At 41.5% G+C, this 21,790-nt stretch overlaps 1 protein-coding gene across 9 annotated transcripts in view; it reads right to left on the bottom strand.

The window, feature by feature from the left end:
• Positions 1-4,424: 4,424 nt before the first annotated feature.
• LOC308615791 (protocadherin alpha-C2) overlaps positions 4,425-21,790 on the bottom strand; it is a gene marked incomplete at its 5' end in the record, with an annotated part of 150,963 nt that continues 133,597 nt past the window's right edge. For all 9 annotated transcript variants that reach the window (XM_081231579.1, XM_081231580.1, XM_081231584.1 and 6 more), the window contains one exon: positions 4,425-6,543. In XM_081231579.1, coding sequence (XP_081087705.1) covers positions 6,233-6,543 — 311 coding nt within the window. In that variant the 3' untranslated portion in view covers positions 4,425-6,232. The remainder of the gene's footprint in view (positions 6,544-21,790) is intronic.

The following is a 21,790-nucleotide window of genomic DNA, read 5'->3' as shown; positions in this document are numbered from 1 at the left end:
AAAATCTAGGGGTTATGGGGGGAACTGGGCAGGGCCTAGAGATCAGAATCCACTCTGTCCCATTGTCTCTGCAGGCCCAGCAAACATCTGTTTACCATTTGCTTTTTCATCTCCATGTGAATTGCCTTCCTCTCCTTAAAAGTCCCAAACTGCTACCCCCAACATCTTCTTTTGTCTTTAGCTGAAGACGGGGTTTAAGGTGAGGGTTTTGGCCATTTGGGTGAGTTAGTTTTCCTGGCCTCTCCCAGGTATACGTGTTATTAAACTTTTGTTTGACTTTCTCCTGTTAATCTGTCTCGTGTGGATTTAATTTTTAGACCAGCCAGAAGAATGTAGAAAGTAGAGGAAAATCTCTTCCTCCTGGACACGGGCATCTCAATCTGTGATTGGAAGAGAAGAAAAGTATTTGGGTGAAATGCAGCTCCTAGGAAACAATTTTGGATAAGTAAATGAAAACAAATCTTTCTGGCTTCTGTCTGTCTTTCTTGTGAATGTCTATTCTGTTTTTCATCATTCATCTATATAAACAGAGCCATAATTGACTGCTGAGTGCTAAAAATGAGTATAAGTTCAGATAGAGGACTGTGGTTATTGCAGAGGGAGTCATTTAACGTTCATAAAGGCCTTCTACATTTCCTCTTTTTTTTAAAAAAAATTATTTATTTATTTATGGCTGTGTTGGGACTTCCTTGCTGTGCGTGGGCTTTCTCTAGTTGTGGCGAGCAGGGGCTACTCTTCGTTGCGGTGCGGGGTCTTCTCATTGCGGTGGCTTCTCTTGTTGCGGAGCACAAGCTCTAGGCGCACAGGCTTCAGTAGTTGTGGCACGCGGGCTCAGCAGTTGTGGCTCATGGGCTCTAGAGCGCAGGCTCAGTAGTTGTGGCACACGGGCCTCGTTGCTCCGCGGCCTGTGGGATCTTCCCGGACCAGGGCTCGAGCCCGCGTCCCCTGCATTAGCAGGCGGATTCTTAATCACCGCGCCACCAGGGAAGTCCCTACATTTCCTCTTTGCGATACACCTAGAACAGGTTTTATAAAGCTCAGCAACTGAATTTATCACTGCATGCAAGCGCTAGTTGTTGTTTATAGTAGCAAAAATTTGGATATAACCCAATTGTCCATTAATAGAGGAAAAAATGAGTACATTATGACATTATGATCTATTATATGGGATTTGTACAGGAGTTTAAAAAAATGATTTAGAGTTGACCTGGAGAAATCTCCATGTTATTGTAAGTTAAAAAAACAAAAAACAAAAACTTCAGGGTAATGAGCATGGTATTAGCTTGTTTTTACTTAAAAAAGAAAGCAATTAAACTTACGTGTATGTGATATATACACATACACAAAAGTTTAATTCTCTACATTTTACCTAACTGATGCTGGGGCTCAGGACAGGCTGTCCCAAAATAGGCCACATATTTTGAATTAAAGTTACTTAAGAAATGGCCAATGCAAGAGGGACACCCTGACCTACCTTTCTGTCTCCCTGAAAGCAGGAAATAAATCTCCCGTGTGAAAAGTGCATTCCCTGCATCTGGATGTAGAAGGATGCCCTTATCCCCAGAGACAGGGTATTTGGTCCCAGAAGCATATTATAAACAAACCATGTTACTTCTTTATCAATACTACCCCAAGCCCAAACTGTTTTTAGACTCTTCACTAATTGATCACCCAAAACCTGTTTCTTTGACCTGTCAATTCCTTACTAATTTATCGTTTCCTTGTCTAAAAAGTACAAAAGCTGCCTGCTTTGGCCACTTCTTAGGTGCCATTTCTATAAGACATCCATGCGCGTGAAGTAAAATTTGTTTCTTTCTCTCCTGTTAATCTGTCTTGTGTCAATTTTAATATTAGTCCAGCCACAAGAACTCAAGGCAGGTAGAGGGGGACATTTTCCCCTTCCTGACACTGGTTATGACAATAAAGTTGCTATATACCACTCTTAGACACAACTTCAAAGGGAGAATAGCACCATGCTCACTGACTAAAGTCTCCTTCCTAATTATAATAGGAGTGTTTCCGTGTGGGTATGTGTCTGCAGACAGAAAAATGTGGCAAAGCATACCTTAAAATGTTAACAGTGGATACCTGTGTGAGGGAGAATTGAAAGAAGCTGGTTGAGGAAATTAACTTTTCTTTATATGCCTCTGGATTCTTTGACTTATAAAAAAAAGAGCATGTATTACTTTTGTAATAAAAATTCAATGTATAAAATTATAGTCTAGTAAAAGCAGAGCTTAAAAATGGAGGCTGTTTAATTAGCCCTTCAGTAATGTTTATGGATCAGACGTCAATTTTTTTAGCTCTGCTGTAAGACCTACTGGCTGAGTGGTTGTCTAAATTGTTCATGTTCTTTGTGGACTGATGATGCCCAAGTCACATGATAATTGCATAACCTAACAAATTGCTGGGCTTTATGTTTTTCACTACCCAATTTTCCCCATTTCTTTATGTACTCTAGACTACATTTTATGGAGGCAAATTTATCAGTGTCTTTCTCACAGGAGCTTAAGCTCAGAGACAAGCTCAGAGACTTTTTTGAGAAAAGGCCTTAAGGATTTAATGTTTCATCAGGCATTGGGTACAATGGTCTGTGAGGCACTGGAGGAAGCAAATTTTGTTCTGCACTGCAGAAGGTGAATATGAGGGGTGAGCAAAAAAGTGGAGTAAAAATATTTTTATTGCCAAGTATGTTATTTTACCATCCCCCATCTGCATTTTAATCAGTAGGAAAAGTGTCCTGAGGGTAATACCTAAATCTTTCAAAAAACGGATGAGGAGATGGAAGAAAAGGATTCTTAATAACTATATATTGAGCATTATGGTGTGCCAGACATTGTGCTAAAACCTTTTTGAGATTATCTCCCTAAATCTTCCCCACAAATCTATAAGGTCTGTATTATAATTATGCCTATTTTGTAGATGATGAAATGGAGGCTGAAGAACTGAGAGGAGTAGTGGCTTGTCCAAGGTTCCCCAGCCAGTAAGTGACAGAGTTAATACCAGTTTACTTTTTTCTATAAGTAGATTCACCATACATCCCAGTTTGCTTGAGCTAGTCCCAGTTTACATCTTGTATCCTGAAGTAATTAGTAATGGTGTCCCCTTTCCATCTCACAAATGGACCTGACAATAAATTTACAGCCGCTCCATCTCAAGATTTCCCGATCTTGGTACTATTGCTTTTGGGGGCTGGAAAATTGTTGTGAGGGGTTGTCCTGTGCATTATGGGTGTTTGGCAGCATTGCTGGCCTCTACCCGCTAGATGCCAGTAGCCCCCCACCCAAATAACAAACAAACAAAAATGTATCCAGATGTTGCCAAATGTCCCCTGAGGGGCAAAGTTGTTCCTACTTGAGAATCACTGCATCTAAAGCCTATGCTCACAAAAATTTAACTACAGAAGGAAAATACCATCTATTTGCTACAGAACATGTACTATGAGTCTACCTATTACACTAGCTGGCATACACCCTGTACTCAATAAAAGTTCATTTCTTGGGGGCATTATTTGATTTCCCAATTGTAGAGAGGTACAAGGGCTAAACAAACAATGAACAAGATGACTGGAGGGCTCTACTGATTAAAATTGGTTTGTTGTAATTCTTATTAGAGAAGACTGAAATGGTGTACTGGGAAGTGACCCAGAAACCTCCTGGCTGCCCCTTCTGGTAATATTGTGGAATTTGATTCTTGATTCCATTGGGTGTCATGCCTTAGTAATGAACATAATAGCCAGGGAGACAGCCAGAGAATGATACGGTACGTTTGACACTGCAACCTTCTTCAATCATAATAGCTAATAATAATCCGTGTTCTATTTTCTCCTACTCTTCCTCTTAGAAATGACCACCATTTCTTTCAGACCACCATTTTCCATTTATTAGCAATAACAGAGGAAATACCAATAGCACCAATCAAAAATGAATCCATATGACGTGTTTTATCCTTACAGCTGTAATAACTAGTAACTAACATGGATTGGAAAGCACTTTGCAAATGTAAAAAGTGCTGTACAGATGCATTATAATTATCACCATTAATAAATTAGCCCGATTCTCCTAGTATTCAAAAGGCACGTAAGGTCAGATACATGGGTTTCAGTGGGGCAAAATGATCACAACCTACAATGATGTAGCAATGGTTCACAGGTGTTAGCAATAAGTTTTACCCCATGCAATCCTGCAGAGCTGAAGTTACACACCCTTCAAAAAATGGGAGAATGAAGCTAAAAGTAGACAAAACAGGTTTGGGGTTTTCTTGAGATTTAATGCTTTTAATAACAGACTCCCACCTCTTTTATGTTAACTTTTAAAAGATAATATAATTAATCAAACTTCTAAATTGTACATTTTAACAAATTAAAATTTCTTATTTAAGGTGACAGTAAATTTTATTATTCTCTATGAGCTGATATTCCAGATATTGTTAGAATTTCAAAGTATTCTGTGACTTCAAAGAGGTCAGATTGGTAAATTTTTGCTTGCACACCCTCAGGAAATATCTTCAGTATGCATTCCAGAACTGTTACTAGAGAAAAACAGCTTTAACCATTCCCTTGCCAGCAAGAGTCTTGGCAAGAGACAGCTCTTGGCTGACCATAAATAAAATTCCTTGAATCACCAGTATCTTGATTTAAGAAAGAAATTTTACTGTGTCTCTCATACACAAAAGTTGATTAACAATGGTTAAAAAAACTCTACTGCACTTTTTCACAGGTGTACAAAAGGAAATATAATGGAATTACATTCAACAATAAAGCTTAAAGTTCACTCTAGGTAATAGTTGCAGTAACATTCACATACACAAGCACAGAGTAAATATATATCAGGAGTCTTATAATAGCATACAGCATACATATGGGAGATTGAGCTCAGGTAACATCACAGGTGTTAGCAAGATTAGCAATTCAGAGTGTTATAGAAAAGGAAAACTAAACCAAAGAGAAGGTGTTGGCAATCACACCAAGACAAATCACAGAATTAGAAGATTGGAAAGTCTGCTCACTGTATGTATGAGAAAACAACATTTTTCTTCAATTTCTGGGTCTTGAGACAGTTGGTTAGAGAAGGTTGTGTATTCAAAGTGCACATAATTGTTTCTTAGAAAACAGAGAGAGAAAGATCCTTTTATTTAGTAATTAATACATGCAAGAGGCAGCCCCAGAGTGACCTGAAAGAGTAAAGCTGTGATTGGCAGGTGGCTGGTATAATACAGATGTTTCAGGCAATTCTCTTAAAGCACTTCTGTAGCAGCAATGATCATTTAAATGGCTGTAGACTGAATTCTCTTTCGAGGATAGTTTAGGGGAATTGAATTCATCATATTTCTCTTTAAAGATTTATAGTTATAGATTTTCTCTTTTTTAAATAAATCTATCAACAAACAGCATAAAGTGAGGTGCTGGGGTTTTCTTTTGCTTTTGCATATGTGTTGTCGGAAAAGAATCTGACCTTTTCATAACATCGTGTGCAAAAGAATTTTTAATAAAGTGAGCACAAGGACATATACAGGAAACACATCAGATCTGCTTCTGTTGCCCTGGTTGGCCCCCTGTTAAACACTTAACTATTGGCTTGTAGGTAAAATGCAGGTTTTAGGTATAATGACACCACAGCCAAGAGACTTAGGGATTCCTAAAGCCTTGTCAGTGGGGGGAGTTTTGTCTGCTAGAGGGTGGCCACCGCCTCTTCAGTTGTAAGATTTAGAAAGTCTGGTACCTTTTCGTTTCACATTTCCCACTGTTGATTTGCCTTTGTTTCCCAGCCCTCTTAGTCTAATCTGGCCCATCCCAGCCAACATATTCCCCGGTGGCCACACATACCCAGTGGCCACAGACACTCAAGCTGCTCAATCTCAAAACCTTTCAGCCTGCCCTGAAAGTGTCATCAAGACAGGATCCCCGGAGCACAGGGCAGAGAGTCCAACCTCTCACTGGCGGGGCTGGGAAGCCTCTCCTTTGTGGCGGAGGAGAAAGGAGACTTGGGTCTGCTTTTTAGGTTCTGAAAACAAGCCAGAGTGGAGAGAGAGAGTTAACACCAGACTTAGTAAAGCTTTTAAGACAAAACTTGTTAAATGTGATCTAGACAGACATAGGGAACTTTCTGCAGATTTCTGAAGTCTATAAGAAAGGGCTCATGTGGATAGGAAAAAGGAGTAGGGAGTTGCTACATGGGAGAGATTTGCCATTATTACAAAAACTGACTAAGTGGCTTGTTTCCATTAGATGACCTCACTGGTCACTGTTGTCAGTCGTGCTGTTCCCTTTCTCTTTTTTCTCCTGGGTCTTGTTACCCTTCTTCTTTTTCTTCTTTTTCTTGGTCTCCTCCTTTTTGCCGAAGGTTATGAAGTCACTTTTGTCAATTTGGCTGTTAGTAGGCTCCTGCCGGATGGAGATGATTGCAGGAGATCCTGGGATAATGAATTTGTCTGGCAACTCACCGGGACCAGATTGTTTGGGGTTGCCTGGTCCGTATTTAAAGGTCCAGCTGTTGCTGTTGACACCAGCACCGACTGGAGGGGACACCTCTCCTGCCTCTGGTTCTGCAAGACAAACCATCACAAGTCAGTCACAGAGTCAACATATGCTTTCCATACGCCACACCAGGAGCCTGAACACAGGAGAGGCTGCACAGATGGTCACGGCCCCCATGAAATCGTGAGTTATTTCTTCAAGCCTAGGGCAAGGCCAATGTTTGGAAACAAGCAGGAAGGCAGATTTTTTTCACCAGAGGGTCCAGAAATCTAGGTTTCTAGTAACATATTTTTGGTTCTTTGTGAAGAATTTTCTAAAGAATATCTGGTTGTGATTACCCTGCCTGGGAGTGGGGCAGGAAATGTACTGGATTAAAGCAGAATATGCAATAAAATACCTAGGAATAAATTTAACCAAGAAGACGAAAGACCTGTACACTGGAAACTTTACGACATTTATGAAAGAAATTGAAGGAGATAGAAACAAATGGAAAGGTATTCCATGTTCATGGATTGGAAGAATTAATATTGGTAAAATGCCCATACTACCCAAAGCAATCTATAGATCCAATGCAATCCTTATCAAAATTCCAATGGCATTTTTCACAGAAATAGAACAAACAATACTAAAATTTGTATGGAACCACAAAAGAACCCAGTAGCCAAAGCATTTTTTACTTTTATTTTTTAGATTTATTTATTTATTTATTTATGCATGCCACGCAGCATGTGGGATCTTAATTCCCCTACCAGGGATCAAACCTGTGCCCTCTGCAGTGGAAGCATGGAGTCTTAACCATTGGACCACCAGAGAAGCCCCAGCCAAAGAATTCTTGAGAAAGAAGAACAAAGCTGAAGGCACCAAGCTTCTAAACTACATCACAAAGCTATAGTAATCAAAACAGTATGGCATAAAAAGACACACAAATCATGGAAGAGAATACAGAGCCCCAAAATAAACTCATGCAAAAATGGTCAGTTAATTTATGGCAAACAAGCCAAGAATATACAATGGGAAAAGGACAGTGTCTTCAATAAATGATGTTAGAAGAAATGGACAGCCACATATAAGAGAATGAAACTGGGCCTCTATCTTACACCATACACAAAAATTAACTCAAAATGGATTAAAAACTTGAACATAAGACCTGAAACCATAGAAATCCTAGAAGAGATCATAAGCAATAAGCTCTTTACCATCAGTCTTAGCAATGATGTTTTTGAATCTGATAACAAAAGCAACAAAAGCAAAAATAAACAAATGATACTACATCGAACTAAAAAGCTTCTGCACAAAGAAGGAAACCAACAAAATGAAAAGGCAACATACAGAATGGGAGAAAATATTTTCAAATCCTATATCTGATAAGGGGTTAGTATCCAAAATACATAAAGAAGTCATAGAATTCAATATTAAAAAAACTCCAAACAATCTGATTGAAAAATGGAAAGAAGATCTGAATAGACATTTTTCCAAAGAAGACATACAGATGGCCAACAGGTACGTGAAAAGGTGCTCAATGTCACTAATCATCAGAGAAATACAAATCAAAACCACAATGAGCTATCACCTCACACCTGTTAGAATGGCTGTTATCAAAAAAGCTAGAAATAGCAAGTGTTGGTGAGGGTGTGGAGAAAAGGGATCCCTTGTCCACTGTTGGTGGGAATGTAACTTGGTATAGCCACTATGGAAAAGAGTATGGGGGTTCCTCAAAAAATTAAAAATAGAGCTAGCATATGATCCAGCAATTCCACTTCTGGGTATATATCTAAAGAAAGCAAAAACACTATCTTGAAAAGATATATGTACCCCCATGTTCACTGCAGCATTATTTACAATAGCCAAGATATGGAAGCAATTTAAGTGTTCATTGATGGATGAATGGATAAAGAAAATGTGATACACACACACACACACACACACAGCTGAATTTTATATATATATAAAATTCAGCCATAAAAGAGAATGACATCTTGCCATTTGTGACAACATGAGTGGACGTCAAGGGCATTATGCTATGTGAAATAAGTCAATATTTAAATATTTGACAAAATAACACCGAGAAAGACAAATACCATATGATCTCACTTATATGTGGAATCTAAAAAAACAAACAAAAAAACAAGCTTATAGATACAGAAAACAGATTGGTGCTTGCTAGATGGTGGTGGTGGTAGTGAAGGGTGCCAAAAGGTACAGACTTACAGTTATAAAATAAATAAGTCATGGGATGTAATGTACAGTATGGTAACTAGAGTTAATAATACTGTATTGCATATTTGAAAGCTGCTAAGAGAATAGATCTTAAAAGTTCTCATCATAATAAAAAAAATGTTTTGTAACTATACATAGTGAGAGATGTTAGCTAGTCTTATTGTCATCATTTTACTATGTACACAAATAGTAAATCATATTGTACACCTGGAACTAATATATTATGTGTCAATTATATCTCAATTAAAAATAAAAGATAAGATATATATAGGTACATGTAAAGTATTATAGGACTGAGAGGCAAAAATTATTAATTGCACTTGAGAAAGTCAATTGAGATTCCAGAAGAGAAGTGAAATTTGCGCTGAGACTTGAGAAAATGATTATGCATCCACAGGGGTTTCCAGTGCAAGACTTTCCCAAGAGTCTAGTTGGAAGACACACCATAAAGTATACCAATGACTTCTAGAAGAGTAGAGGTCAGAGCTAGAGAAGAAGAGTAATGGTCTGTCTGAGCAAAGTGATCCCAGTGGCCATGACATTGAAACCTTTTGGCATCACAGCAGTGTTCATGTATCTGACACTGCTTCTTTGGTGGAGCCATGGAAAGTTCTGCCAGATAAACAGTTTACATTTGATTGTAGTTTGGGATTCTCTACATCTGCTACTTCCATCTCCTTACCTTCCACCACTTCTCAATCTCCTCTAATGTGGCATCCTTGAGCACTACTTTTCTAACATTGCTCACGGCAAGCTCACTGATTATATTACTTCCAAAGCCAGTGGTCACATTTTAGTCTTCATCTTATTGAACTTCTCAGCAGCATTAGTAATCCCCTTCTTGAAACACTTATTTTTTTATGAGTTCCTTATCAAACCATTCTCCTGACCACTCTCTCTGGCTGTTCTTTGTCAGCTTCCTCGCAGGATCCTCTTTACCTATGTATTGCAGCTTCCTTGGGTTTAGCCCTAGACCTTTCCTTCTTCTTTCTCTTCACTCTCTCCTTTTGGAATCTCAGCCTGTCCATGGGTAAACATACCATCTAAATATGCTGATGAGATACAAATGTATACTTAAAGCCCATAGGTCTCTCCAATCTCATGTATCCAACAGCCTATCTGGTATCTCCTCTTGGCAGTCTCATGGGCAACTCAAACTGAAGGAATCTGAAATCAAACTCATGATTCCTCTCCTCTATTCCCTTCTAAATCTCTCATCTCAATCGATGATATGCCATTCACTCCAATGCTCAAGGCAGAAGCTTCAGAGCCATTATTCATTTTTCTCTATTCTTCATTTATAATATACCAACACCTGTCATTTCAGCCTCCTAAACATATCTAGACTTTGTCCTCTTCTCCCCATTTTCACTGCTGCTACCTTTTTTCAGGACACGATTATCTTGTATGTGAATTACAGCAATAGCCTCTTCCTTGTTCAGCCTGCTTCTACTTTTGCCTCTCTCTAACCTTCCACACATAGCCAGAGTCACCTCTATTCCTTAAAGTCTTTCTCCGTTTTTAAAATACTGAAGTATAACATGCACACAGTAAAAATCCTTTAAAAAATAGAAATTATTTTATATCACTCCCCTTGCTTAAAATTATTTGAAGGTTTTCTATTGCCTTGAGAGGAAAAAAAAATCAAACTCCTTAACATGGTATACAAAGCCCTTCAATAGCCTGTTATTTTTAATTCTCCAATTTCACCTACAAGTGTCTCTCTTACCACTATCCTCCAGCCACACAGGTTTTCTTTCAATTCCTCAACACCCCTTGGGATTGTTTTTGCCTCAAAATCTGTACACATAACGGTTTCTGTTTGCCTAGAATGGTCTCCCCTCCATGCATAGCATGACTCCTCATTCTTCAAGTCTGTGCTTAATTGAAACCTCTTCAGAGAGGCATTCTATGACCATCCTAGCCAAGCAGCACCCACTTCACTTCTATCTCTATCACTGAAGGTCCAGAGAAGCAGAAAATATGTATTTTTTAATGTTTAAAAAATTTTTTACTGGAGTACAGTTGATTTACAGTGTTGTGTTACAGGTGTACGGCAAAGTGAATCAGTTATACATACATATATATCCACTCTTTTTTTTTAGATTCTTTTCCCATATAGGCCAGAGTATTGAGTACATTCCTGTGCTATACAGCACGTCCTTTTTAGTAATCTATTCTATAAGAAAATATATGTTTTATTCAGCAATGTGTAGCCAGTGTCTAGCACAATTCCTGGCCCATAACAGGTGTTTGATAAATACTTGCTGGATGGATGAATGAAAGGACTGATGTGAGAAATGGAAGTGGTGCCCACTCCTTAGCAGATCAAATAACTTTCCATTGCCGCACTTTGGAGTCCCTAAAGACAACCAGGAAATGCATGTGAAGTGCTGAGGCTGACTCCAGCACAGTGAAAGAGCTCAATAAATGGAATCACACATGGGCAACTATACATGGCGCAGCTCTCAGGGCTAGGACGGCAGGGTAAAGATATTGCAAATTTAGTCCAAATACCAGCAGACTATAGGGAAAGGGAGTAGGAGAGTTTCTTTTCTCCCATAAACCCCTTTGCTACACCATGCTTCCCCTGGCAGAACTGACACTACAGCTCTTTGGACATAGGGCTATAGATATTTCTTCCTGAGACTGATTTCTTTGATTCGTCTAAGATAATCAAATCTGCAATTGACCCTGGCCAGAATCTGCCTGTTGACCTTTCAAATACAGGCCCTGCCCCTGAGAGACTGAGACAAAGTGAGAAATGCATTTAAAAGCTTCTGACTTGGTGTCTAGGAGAACTAGGTTTCAACACCACTCTGTAGTCCTTTAGTTGCTCTCACAGAGTCCAGGATGGAAATTTTTCTGACCACAGCCAGGACTCTGTATGAGGCCTTTAGGACTGTCATCTGGAAGTGCAGAGTTCAGAGATATTTTTATCTTGCAGAGTTAAAGGACCTTAATGACCGTGCCTATAGGCAGGGGAGCCTCTCACAGCAGGATCCCTAAGAGTTGATGAGCTTCTTTTACATGTCACTGAGCTTCTTCGGCCTTTGCTGGGAGTATAGGTTGGGTCTGATTCAGCCTCCACTCCAAGAAGAATTCAGGTGCATCCTCCTCATATTCAGCTTCTGCAGAGCAGAACAAGATCTGGTTTCTCCAGTGCCTCCCGGATCCTTGTACCCCAACCTGTTCTGGCTGATGTGTGCGCAAACATCTCTGAGGGTTCATTCAGGTGAAATAATATCTTAAGGCTGTGACAAACAACATTTACTGACCTCCTAAATCTGAGTCCCTTTTGGCCAAGAGCACTGAAGCCCTTGGCCAGCTTCGCTTATAAAATGCTGTGACTTTGGGGCAGAATCAGGGAGATACTCCTTGAAGAGAGTATCTCATGAGAAAGATGAAAAAGGAAGATGAGGAAAAGATGAGAAGGAAAGATACACCTGTTCTACCCCTAACCCCAGCCCAGGGCCAGTCTCAGGTCAGTCAAGGGAATGTTTCTTCTTTCAGTGCTGTCTCCCTCCCCCGCTCCTGGGATCTCCCACAGGTCCCCTCCCCTCTGCTCCCAGGGACCCAGCTCACTGGCTCACAAAGACAAGACTGAGATGCAGCCACAACCCAAATGAATGGATCTATTAGAGCCTGGAAAGAGGACTTCTGAGAGACATCAAGTGGTGGAGGATCAGCCCTTCCCTGACATTCAGATTACAACCCAATGGAATTTTAAAGTTTAATAGAGTATGATCATAACTATAGTAAAAGGTTTTGCCTTTTTTTTTTAATTGGCTGATTTCTCCACAGTAGGTAGGGATACATGTAAAAATATAAACAACATACACTTTTTGTTTTACAAAGGTATGCAGATCTGCAGCTTTAAAAACTGCCCTATGGGGATAGCTGACCACTTCACCTAATCCAATAACCCACTTTAGGCACTTCCCTTAGACACTGCCCAGGGTCTTTTTGGCAACATTCTCTACTTTCTTCTTTCATTCTAAACTAACTCTGGCTGGAGTTTAGCCTCAGTGACTGGGAACAATTGAGCTGGAGGCTTTGCCAGTGCAGATGCCAGGGAAGGTCCTGAAGATTGTGAAGCAATGCCAGACTTGTAAACCTACCCTCAACCCCTATTCTAATCTGCTCCGGACAATCAACTAAGGCCAGGAGAGGTTTATCTGATTTACACAGACTTCTCCTAACGGAAGAACCCACAGTCATTTTGACCAAGAATAGTACTTTCAGGAAAGTTTTTAGAGGGGCAAGGCTGGAGAATGTTGGAGGATTTTTAATCCTCTTTTCCTCTCCTCCTCTTGCTTTGCTCTTCTGAACTTGAGGGCTTGCCCTGGTTCTATCACTTAATGGTACATAGTCCTGGGAAATTTACATAAACGACTCTGAGCCTCAGTTGCCTCAGGCATAAAATGGAGGTGATCACCTTCCTGTCTTCATCAGGGTTATGAATTAGTTAACATTTACTCTGCCTTCCTATGTGCTAGGCACTGGGCTAAGCAGATCTGCATATGCTATATAATTTTTACTCCTCACAAGAACCACAGGAAGTAGATATTGCCAATATCCATGTCTGCTTTATAGATATGTTGGTTTTATAAATGAAGAGGCTGAGGACCAACCGTCACAGGGTTACTAACTGGTGGAGTCTGGGACTCAAATCTAGGTAGTCTCACTCCAGTTACGAACGAGACCCACATCCTGAGCTGTATATGAAGGCCCTTTGAAAACCCTGAAGCATTATACAAATGTAGCAATGGCTCTGGCTATATCTGTTTAGTGACCATTTGGGAGATGGTGATGCAGGCAGGAGCCTCTAAGCGAGAATCAATAGGAAGAAGTGTGGAGGTGGGGGGAGGGGTGGGGCTGCAGGAGTGAGTGCTCAGCTCTGGAAAATTGCAGCCCAGCGATTGCAGCAGCAGGTTGCAGCCCCTCCCCTTCGCTCCCCATTCATCCCTTTGTTACCATCTCTGGGATTCTGGTGCTGAGGTTAATAAAGAGCTTCCAGAAAACCCATCATTTTGATTAGAGCCGGGGACCATCTTGCCAGACAGCACTCTGGAGCCTGCCTACCACCCACTCTGCTAGGTCCATGCAGCCAGCAAAGGCTATTAAATGATTACAGCCATTTCCGGCCCCACCAGACAGCTCCCCTGGACTGCTTGTTCTCCGGCGAGGGCTGCTGCTTCTGCTGCTGCCTCTGGCCACGCAGGGAAGGGTCAGGGCACGGAAGGCTGTGCAGATTCTGGGTTTGCAAGTCAACACCCAGGCTTTCTGCACAGGGACACCTCGCTTCTCCTGGACTCCTTTCCCACCCCACCAGCAGAAATTGAGCCTTCTGTGGCTTTGAGCAACCATTTCTTGTGTGTGTGTGTGTGTGTGTGTGTGTGTGTGTGTCTTTCTCTGTCTCTCCCTCTCTTTCTCTACCAGAACTTGGCAGATTGTAGAATTATACATGCTCAGACCAAAACGCAAAAAGCATCTGCCATCAAACCCACTGAAAGACCAGGATGTAAAACATATCTCGCTCCCTCCCTACCCCCTATCCCACCATCTGTAGGGTGTGTGGACTGCTTGGACAAGCTCCGCCTCCTCTCCCTCACTCGATCCTTTATGAATTGGGCAAAGTAAATCTGAGTAATTACAGCCCACAGGAGAATGATGGCTGGAAACCCAAATCCTGTCCAGGATCAGAGACAGGGAAAGAAAGCTAAAACCACCTGGGCATTTCCCCACTGCTTCTTAGTCCTTCAATTGACAGTGGAAAGAATTTTCCATGGAAACAGGGGAATGTAAAAATATACTCCCTGTTCTCTTTAAGACTTTGGGCTCTATAATCAGAATACTAGGCTTAAATCTGGCTACATCATGTAAATTACATGATGTTTAGCAAATTAATTATCTCTGGGCCTCAGTTTTCTTGTGTAAAGGAATAATACCATCCACCTCATAGGGTTGTTACGGGACTAAATATAATTATCCTTAGAGAGCACATAACACAGTGCCTAGCATAAAGTAAAAGCTCATCGCATTTTACCTGTTAGTAAGATCAGAGAAGAAGATTCACTCGTTTAAGGAATATCAATCGACTGCTTATTATGGGCCAGGTACTTTCTTAGGCACTTTATTAAGCACTTTGCATATACATATAATATATATATATATATATATATATATATATATAAATAATTAAAAATATATTTTTAAGATTTCCATTTTATAGATAAGGAAAGTGAAGGCTTAAATTACCGCAAGATTGTCTGCCCTGAATCAAACAGTGATTTGGTAATAAAGCTGAAAAATTATTCTTGTACTGACTCCTCAGCTCAATATTAGAATTATTATTATTATTTTTTACTTCTATTGAAGCCTCTTGGGATGGGGGAGAAGACAGAGCTGAGCTGATTCACAGGCCTAGCATCCTGATCCCTACAGTAGCTGGGAAGGGATGGTGTGTGTGTGTGATCAGAAGGTAGGCTTGGTGATGGGGAACTAATCTGATAGCCACTCCCCAGAGGCTGCCACTTCTGGGTGTTTCACCCACTCAGGGCGGGTTGAGTGAGCTGGAAGAAGACTGTGTGGCTGTTTGGTGCCTCAGGCCACAGCTGGGCTAATTTTCAGTAATCTTGGAGCGGAAGAGATAAATACAGTGGCATATTTTTAAAGCCACAACTCTAGCTTTGTGCCCAAAATAACTCTGCCATTTCTAGGTTGACTATAAAGACACCACGTGCTGAGAACCCAGATTCAAAAATTGGAATGGCTGGTCTCAAATCTTCCTAGCTCTCCACAGCCAGCTAAAAACACAAAATAAAATAACATTTCTTCTTTCTGTGACCCCGTCACCTAGGAGGGCTCAGGCTGCATGGTTTTCTCTACCTTATTTTCTCGTCACTAAAGTCCTCCAGGGTCTTGGCCCGAGGGCAATTTCTTCTTACAATGTCCCCTGCCCCAGCTGCTGTTATAACCTGGGGTAGCAGAATGCTTAAAATGAACGTTTGGGGGTCACACATTTTGAGTTGAATCTCAGCCTTAGCACTTATTTGTTGTGTAACCTTGAGCAAGTCACTCGGCCTCTCAGTATTCTTTCACATGTAAAACAAAGATAACAATATCCATCTAATGGGATTGTGATCATTAAAAAGAGACAATGCTCATAAATCACACCGAATAACATTTGGCATGAAGAAGCCGAAATAGAGGATACGTATTATTACTACGCAGTAGTCCTCTAAGGAACCTGACTCCTCTAACAACTGATTCCTGGTTGCAGTACTTCCAGAAACTATTTTCCACGGGCCCTCCTCCCATCAGGCTCTGCCCCTCCCAGGGATCATTAAAACTGGCTAGCTGTGAGTCTTCCAGCTTAGAAACAGTTGCTAGGTAGGGAGCCATTCTCCAGAGCCCTCAGAAGCAGGCAAGAAGGAGGCAGCTCAGGCAAGGTGGACAGCACCCTGGATTAGGTATCAAAAGCCATGGGTTCAAATTGCAGCTCCACGATTCCGCTTACTAGTCTTTTCTACTGCAGTGTTTGGGTGACAGTGACTTGTAGTTTCTTTATCTGTAAAATGGATATAGTAGCTACCTCCCAGAGGCATTGTTATCCATTCGACTAAATTTATTTAATATGTACAATAAATCAGACATGGTGCTAGGAATTAGGTGCATTGTTATCCGTTCAACTAAATTTATTTATTATGTACAATAAATCAGACATGGTGCTAGGAATTAGGGTATAGGGTTATGAAGAATACTTGGACAGGTACCCTGCCCTCAAAGAGTTACAGTGTAGAAAAAGACAAGTAAATGAATAAATACAATATTGTTTTAAGGAATAAACAAGGTAGAGAAACTCTGACATCTTTATGGCATTAAACTCTCTAGAGAGAGTGTGTGCAGAGGTTAAGAGCACAAGAGCCTTGCTTCAGATCCTGGCCCCAACATTTACTAGACAGATGTGTGACCTTACTTAACCCTAGGTGTCTCAGTTTCCTAAGCATTAAAATGGGTATAATAATAGACATCTCTGTGGGTGGTTATACAGATTAAAGGAGTTAATACATGTAAAGTGTTTAGAACAATACTTGGCTTGAGTGCACAAAACATGGTTTAAGTGCTCAATGCAGGTGAGCTATTACTGTTAATTATTCACAAGTAAATTCTCTCCTTTCGGTGCTCCAGTATTCTCAACCCTGAGGGCTAAGTCCCTTGAAGATGGTGTCACTGAGTTTAAGTGACAGAGAGGTGGGGGTTAGAGGGAGGGTAAAACAAGTGCAGTCAACCCCAGATAAAAGAGCGCCAATTTGATATGTTCATACCCTATAACCAATAATCCCACTTCTGAAAATGTATTCTATATAATAGGAGTGCAAAATATATATGTATAAGAATGTGGGGACTTCCTGGTGGTCCAGTGGGTAAGACTCCATGCTCCCAATGGAGGGGGCCCGGGATCAATCCCTGGTTGGGGAACTAGATCCCGCACGCATGTTGCAACTAAGAGATTCCTCATGCTCCAACTAAGAGATTCCTCATGCCGCAACTAAAGATCCTGCGTGCTGCAACAAAGACCAGGCGCAGCCTAAATAAATAAATAAATAAATATTTTTTTAAAAAAAGCATGTACGTTGTTTAAAAAATGAATAGGGACTTCCCTGGTGGTCCAGTGGTTAAGAATCTGCCTTCCAATGCAGGGAACGTGGGGTCGATCCCTGGTCAGGGAACTAAGATCACACATGTTGCGGGGCAACTAAACCTGCCTGTCACAATTAGAGAACCCGCACGCCGCAACTACTGAGCCCGTGTGCCGCCTCTCAACTAGAGAGAGGCCCGTGTGCCACAAGGAAGAGCCTGCGCGCCACAACGAAAGATCCTGCGTGCCGCAACTAAGACCTGAAGCAGCCAAATAAATATTTTTAAAAAACCATATATACCAATGGGAAACTGGATAAATAACATAATATAGACATACAACACTGTGTGCCCTTATTAAAGAAGAATGAGGCAGGTCTATATGTAGTGACTTGGAAAGGTATTTGTTAAAAAATAAAAACAAGCTATATACTAATATGCATAATATTATCGCATTTTGCTTTTTGAAAGCCTACATATTTTTAATAGACATAGAAAAAACATTCATACATCAAGTACATAATTAAAAATTAATTTGAAAAATATTTGGAAGAGTGAACCCTGGTGTAAACTCTGGACTCTGGGTGACAGTGACGTGTCAGCATAGGTTCATCAACTGTAACAAATGCACGCTCTGGTGCTGGTTAACAATAGTGGTGGAGCCTGGGCAGGTGTGAGGACAGGAGCTCACGGGAACTCTCTGTACTTTCCACTCAATCTTGCTATGAACCGAAAACTGTTCTAAAGAAATAAAGTTTATTAATTAAAAAATATATTTGAAGCATACAGACAAAACTGTTAATGGTGGTTGCCTCACTGAAGGGGAGTGGAACGGAGGGAAACTTGAATATTTTCACGTAAATGATGCTGTACTGTTAATATTTACATCAACAATATAACTGCGTATTATTTTATAATACAGTACTTTAAACTTTACAGTATAAAAAATCTGGGGGATACACACTAAGCTCTTGGTAGTGGATGACTGAAGTAAGGGAGTAAGGTGCTACCCATTTTTAAAATTAATTAATTAACTTATTTATTTTGGCCATGCCATGCGGCGTGTGGGATCTTAGTTCCCTGACCAGGAATCAAACCCATGCCCTCTGCAGTGGAAGTGTGGAGTCTTAACCACTGGACTGCCAGGGAAGTCCCCTACTCATTTTATTTTAGTTTTTACAGATTTAATTTGTTATGATTTTTGTCCGTTTAGAATTAGAGACAGAGAGATTAAAAAGAATACTAGCCCAGCCTACTTGCTTAATCAGCTGCAAATTCAAAAACTAGCTCAAGGGCTTCCCTGGTGGCGCAGTGGTTGAGAGTCCGCCTGCCGATGCAGGGGACATGGGTTCGTGTCCCGGTCCGGGAAGATCCCACATGCCACGGAGCGGCTGGGCCCGTGAGCCATGCCCGCTGGGCCTGCGCGTCCGGAGCCTGTGCTCCGCAACGGGAGAGGCCACAACAGTGAGAGGCCCGCGTACCGCAAAAAAAAAAAAAAAAAAAAACTAGCTGAGGCAAAATGTCACTGCCCCAGGTAGCGTGGACCCCTGACCAGCTACATAATTTGCAGGGTCCACTGCAAAATGAAAATGGGGGACCCCTTGTAAAAAAATGATTAAGAACTTCAAGGTGGCGAGAGCATAGTATTACACCAAACAGGGCATTTTCCAAGTGCTGGGCCCCATGCAACAGCCTTGCCTGGACCCCAGAGCCCACCGCCAGGCTCCTCCTTCAGCACCGCAACCTGACAGTGACTCTTCACAGTGGTCTCACCCTGCCTGTCTCACCTGAAACTGGGTGAGGCATCACCATGTCACTCAGTGAGAACACTGAGTCTGGTTTTCGTTAGGTTTTCACATTTTCTCTTCTCTGTCTTCCCCCCGACCCCGTACTTTGTCACAATCTGCTCTTCTTAAGATTTAGCAGCAATCCCAGGCTCTCCGTTGCTGTGTCACTTTGCAGCCTTGAGCAACCATTTCTAGACAAACCTTGATATCTCTGCACTGAGGGTGTAAAATGGAGGTGCTGTCAGAATACTGCAGGGAGGAGGGCAGGAGAATGAGCGTCGTCGGGGAGAACCCTCTCCACCACCACCACCCTCCGACTCTGTGCACCCTAAGACCATTCCATTTCATCTAGCAAAGATGTTGTGAATCCTATTTACTGTGTGCCAGGTATTGTGCTAAGTGCCAGGTGTATTAAACTGAGAAAATAGTAACATGAGCTAAGCACTGTGCTAAGCATTTCACAGGCATCATCTCACTTAATCCTTACAGCAGCCTACAGTCTTTCCTTTTTTACACATTAATAAAACTGAGGCACAATGATGAAGTTGTACCACAGGGAGCTGAGGCACTGTGCAATGCCATGCTACCTCCCTTAAAAAGCTAACACAGGCAGAATTTAAACAAGCCTTCCCTTCACGCTCCACATTTTCTTAGACACGATCAAACCAAGTCCAGCAGAGTTACCTAAGAACATTTCCAAGGCCACGCCTTTTTACAAAACTGCTGCATTCATCACCCTCTTTTTTTTTTTTTTTTTTGCAGTACGCAGGCCTCTCACTGTTGTGGCCTCTCCCATGAGGAGCACAGGCTCCGGACGCGCAGGCTCAGCGGCCATGGCTCACAGGCCCAGCCTCTCCGCGGCATGTGGGATCTTCCCGGACCGGGGCACGAACCCGCGTCCCCTGCATCGGCAGGTGGACCCTCAACCACTGCGCCACCAGGGAAGCCCTCATCACCCTCTTGGTCCCACATGTCTAGACACTCAAAGTTTCTAATCCCTGATTTAGGTGGAGGAAAACACTAGGTTGATAGCTTATGAATTTGTCTTGACACATTACAGGATGATTTTTGCAGATTCAGTAGAGCTAAGGAGGCTCAATAGAGGCTCCTTTCTTAAAAACAAACAAACAAACAAACCTGGTGGCTCTCCACTGCCAGCAACTGAATGAAAGTCCTAATTCTTTAGCAGGATTGTTAAAGCCCAACAAAATCTGACTCCAGTCTACCTTTCTGATCTCATTTCCCAACAGTCCTCCACCCTACCCTGCCCATCAAATGCACTCATTCTGTTCACCCAGATTATGCCTTCTGGGTTTAAGGCTCACACACGCGCATGTATTGTTCCCTTTGTCTGGAACTCTCTTTCTTCCCGCATTCTATGTACCATCCTTCAATACCCAGTATTGAATGTCACATACTCTTTGATCTGGTCCCCTAAATTCCCAATTCCATCTTCTGGGCTCCCACAATATCTAACATTCATGGTTGCTGAGGGAGGGTTTGGGCCCTGTGAAAACAATTAAGAGGTCCTTATCAGGAAAGATGAACCAGCTGACCATATTTACATGGGGTTTGTATGGATTACCACATAGATAGACTCTGGGTCCCATTCTGGACCGACAAGCTTCCTTATTGGACCTGCCTATACATGGCACTATTACGGTCCTGACACTGCAATATTTCCATCTTATTTCTTTACATTTCTGTCTCCCCCACTAGATAATGAGGACAGGACTGTGTTATATTTAGTATCGTATTCGCATCACCTAGAACAAAGACTGGCTATAAGTAGGTACTTAACAAATGTTTGTTTAATGACTATAGGAAGTTCCAACCAAATTCTACACTGAAGCCAAGCCAAGGAGAGTACCCTTGGACAGGATAGTCTAATATTTTATGTGTGTGTGTGTGTGTGTGTATGTGTGTGCGTGTGAGAGAGAGAGAGAGAGAGGGAGAGGGAAGGAGGGAGGAAGAGAGAGGATATGAATGAATGAATGGATGAATGAAGGGGTATTTTCAAAGAGAATGCTTCTAGTGGTGGTGGTTAATGGTAAAGTTCTAGGGACCTGCCTGTTAGGTGAGTTTTGTGAGGATCTTCCTAGTGCCCTTCAAATCACAACCATTTAGAAGGCTAGTATCTTGGAGGCAAGGTTGTGACCCTGAGTGAGAAAAGACCAAGGAAACTAATTTATATCTCTAAGTGCCCAGAATTAGAGACAGCACACTGAAAAGCTCATCTTCCCTACAGAAATTTCCCCAAGGCAGATATTTAGAATCAATTTATACTTGGTCCAACAGAGGGAAATTGACATGACACTGATCATTGACTAAACACAACCCCACTGGCTGCAGATTGAGGGACAGCAGTCGGATCGACATCTTAGTGACACAAGGAGCCTCTAGGGGATGCTGGCCTCCAAGGAGAACCTTCCATGGGTCTCATGGCTAGTCACTGTCAGAGGCAAGAGGGTGATTTAGTTTCCAGTCAGAGCTGCTGAGGGTGCTGAGATGCTCTAGGCTTTGGAATTGCTTAGCCTGTTAGGATTTCGAGGAGGTAGCTAGTGTGAGAATAGGTTTGTTATGCAAAATGCTCCTAAAAAACAAACAAATCCTGAATGAATGTGCATCCATAGAATTGGCCTACAACCACTCTGCCCCTGACACAGGA

This window comes from Mesoplodon bidens, assembly GCF_964165515.1.
Source record: "Mesoplodon bidens genome assembly, chromosome: 4".
In the NCBI taxonomy this organism is placed as follows: Eukaryota; Metazoa; Chordata; class Mammalia; order Artiodactyla; family Ziphiidae; genus Mesoplodon; species Mesoplodon bidens.
Note: the sequence above shows the minus strand (reverse complement) of the source record. Positions and strands in the feature narration are given on the sequence as shown.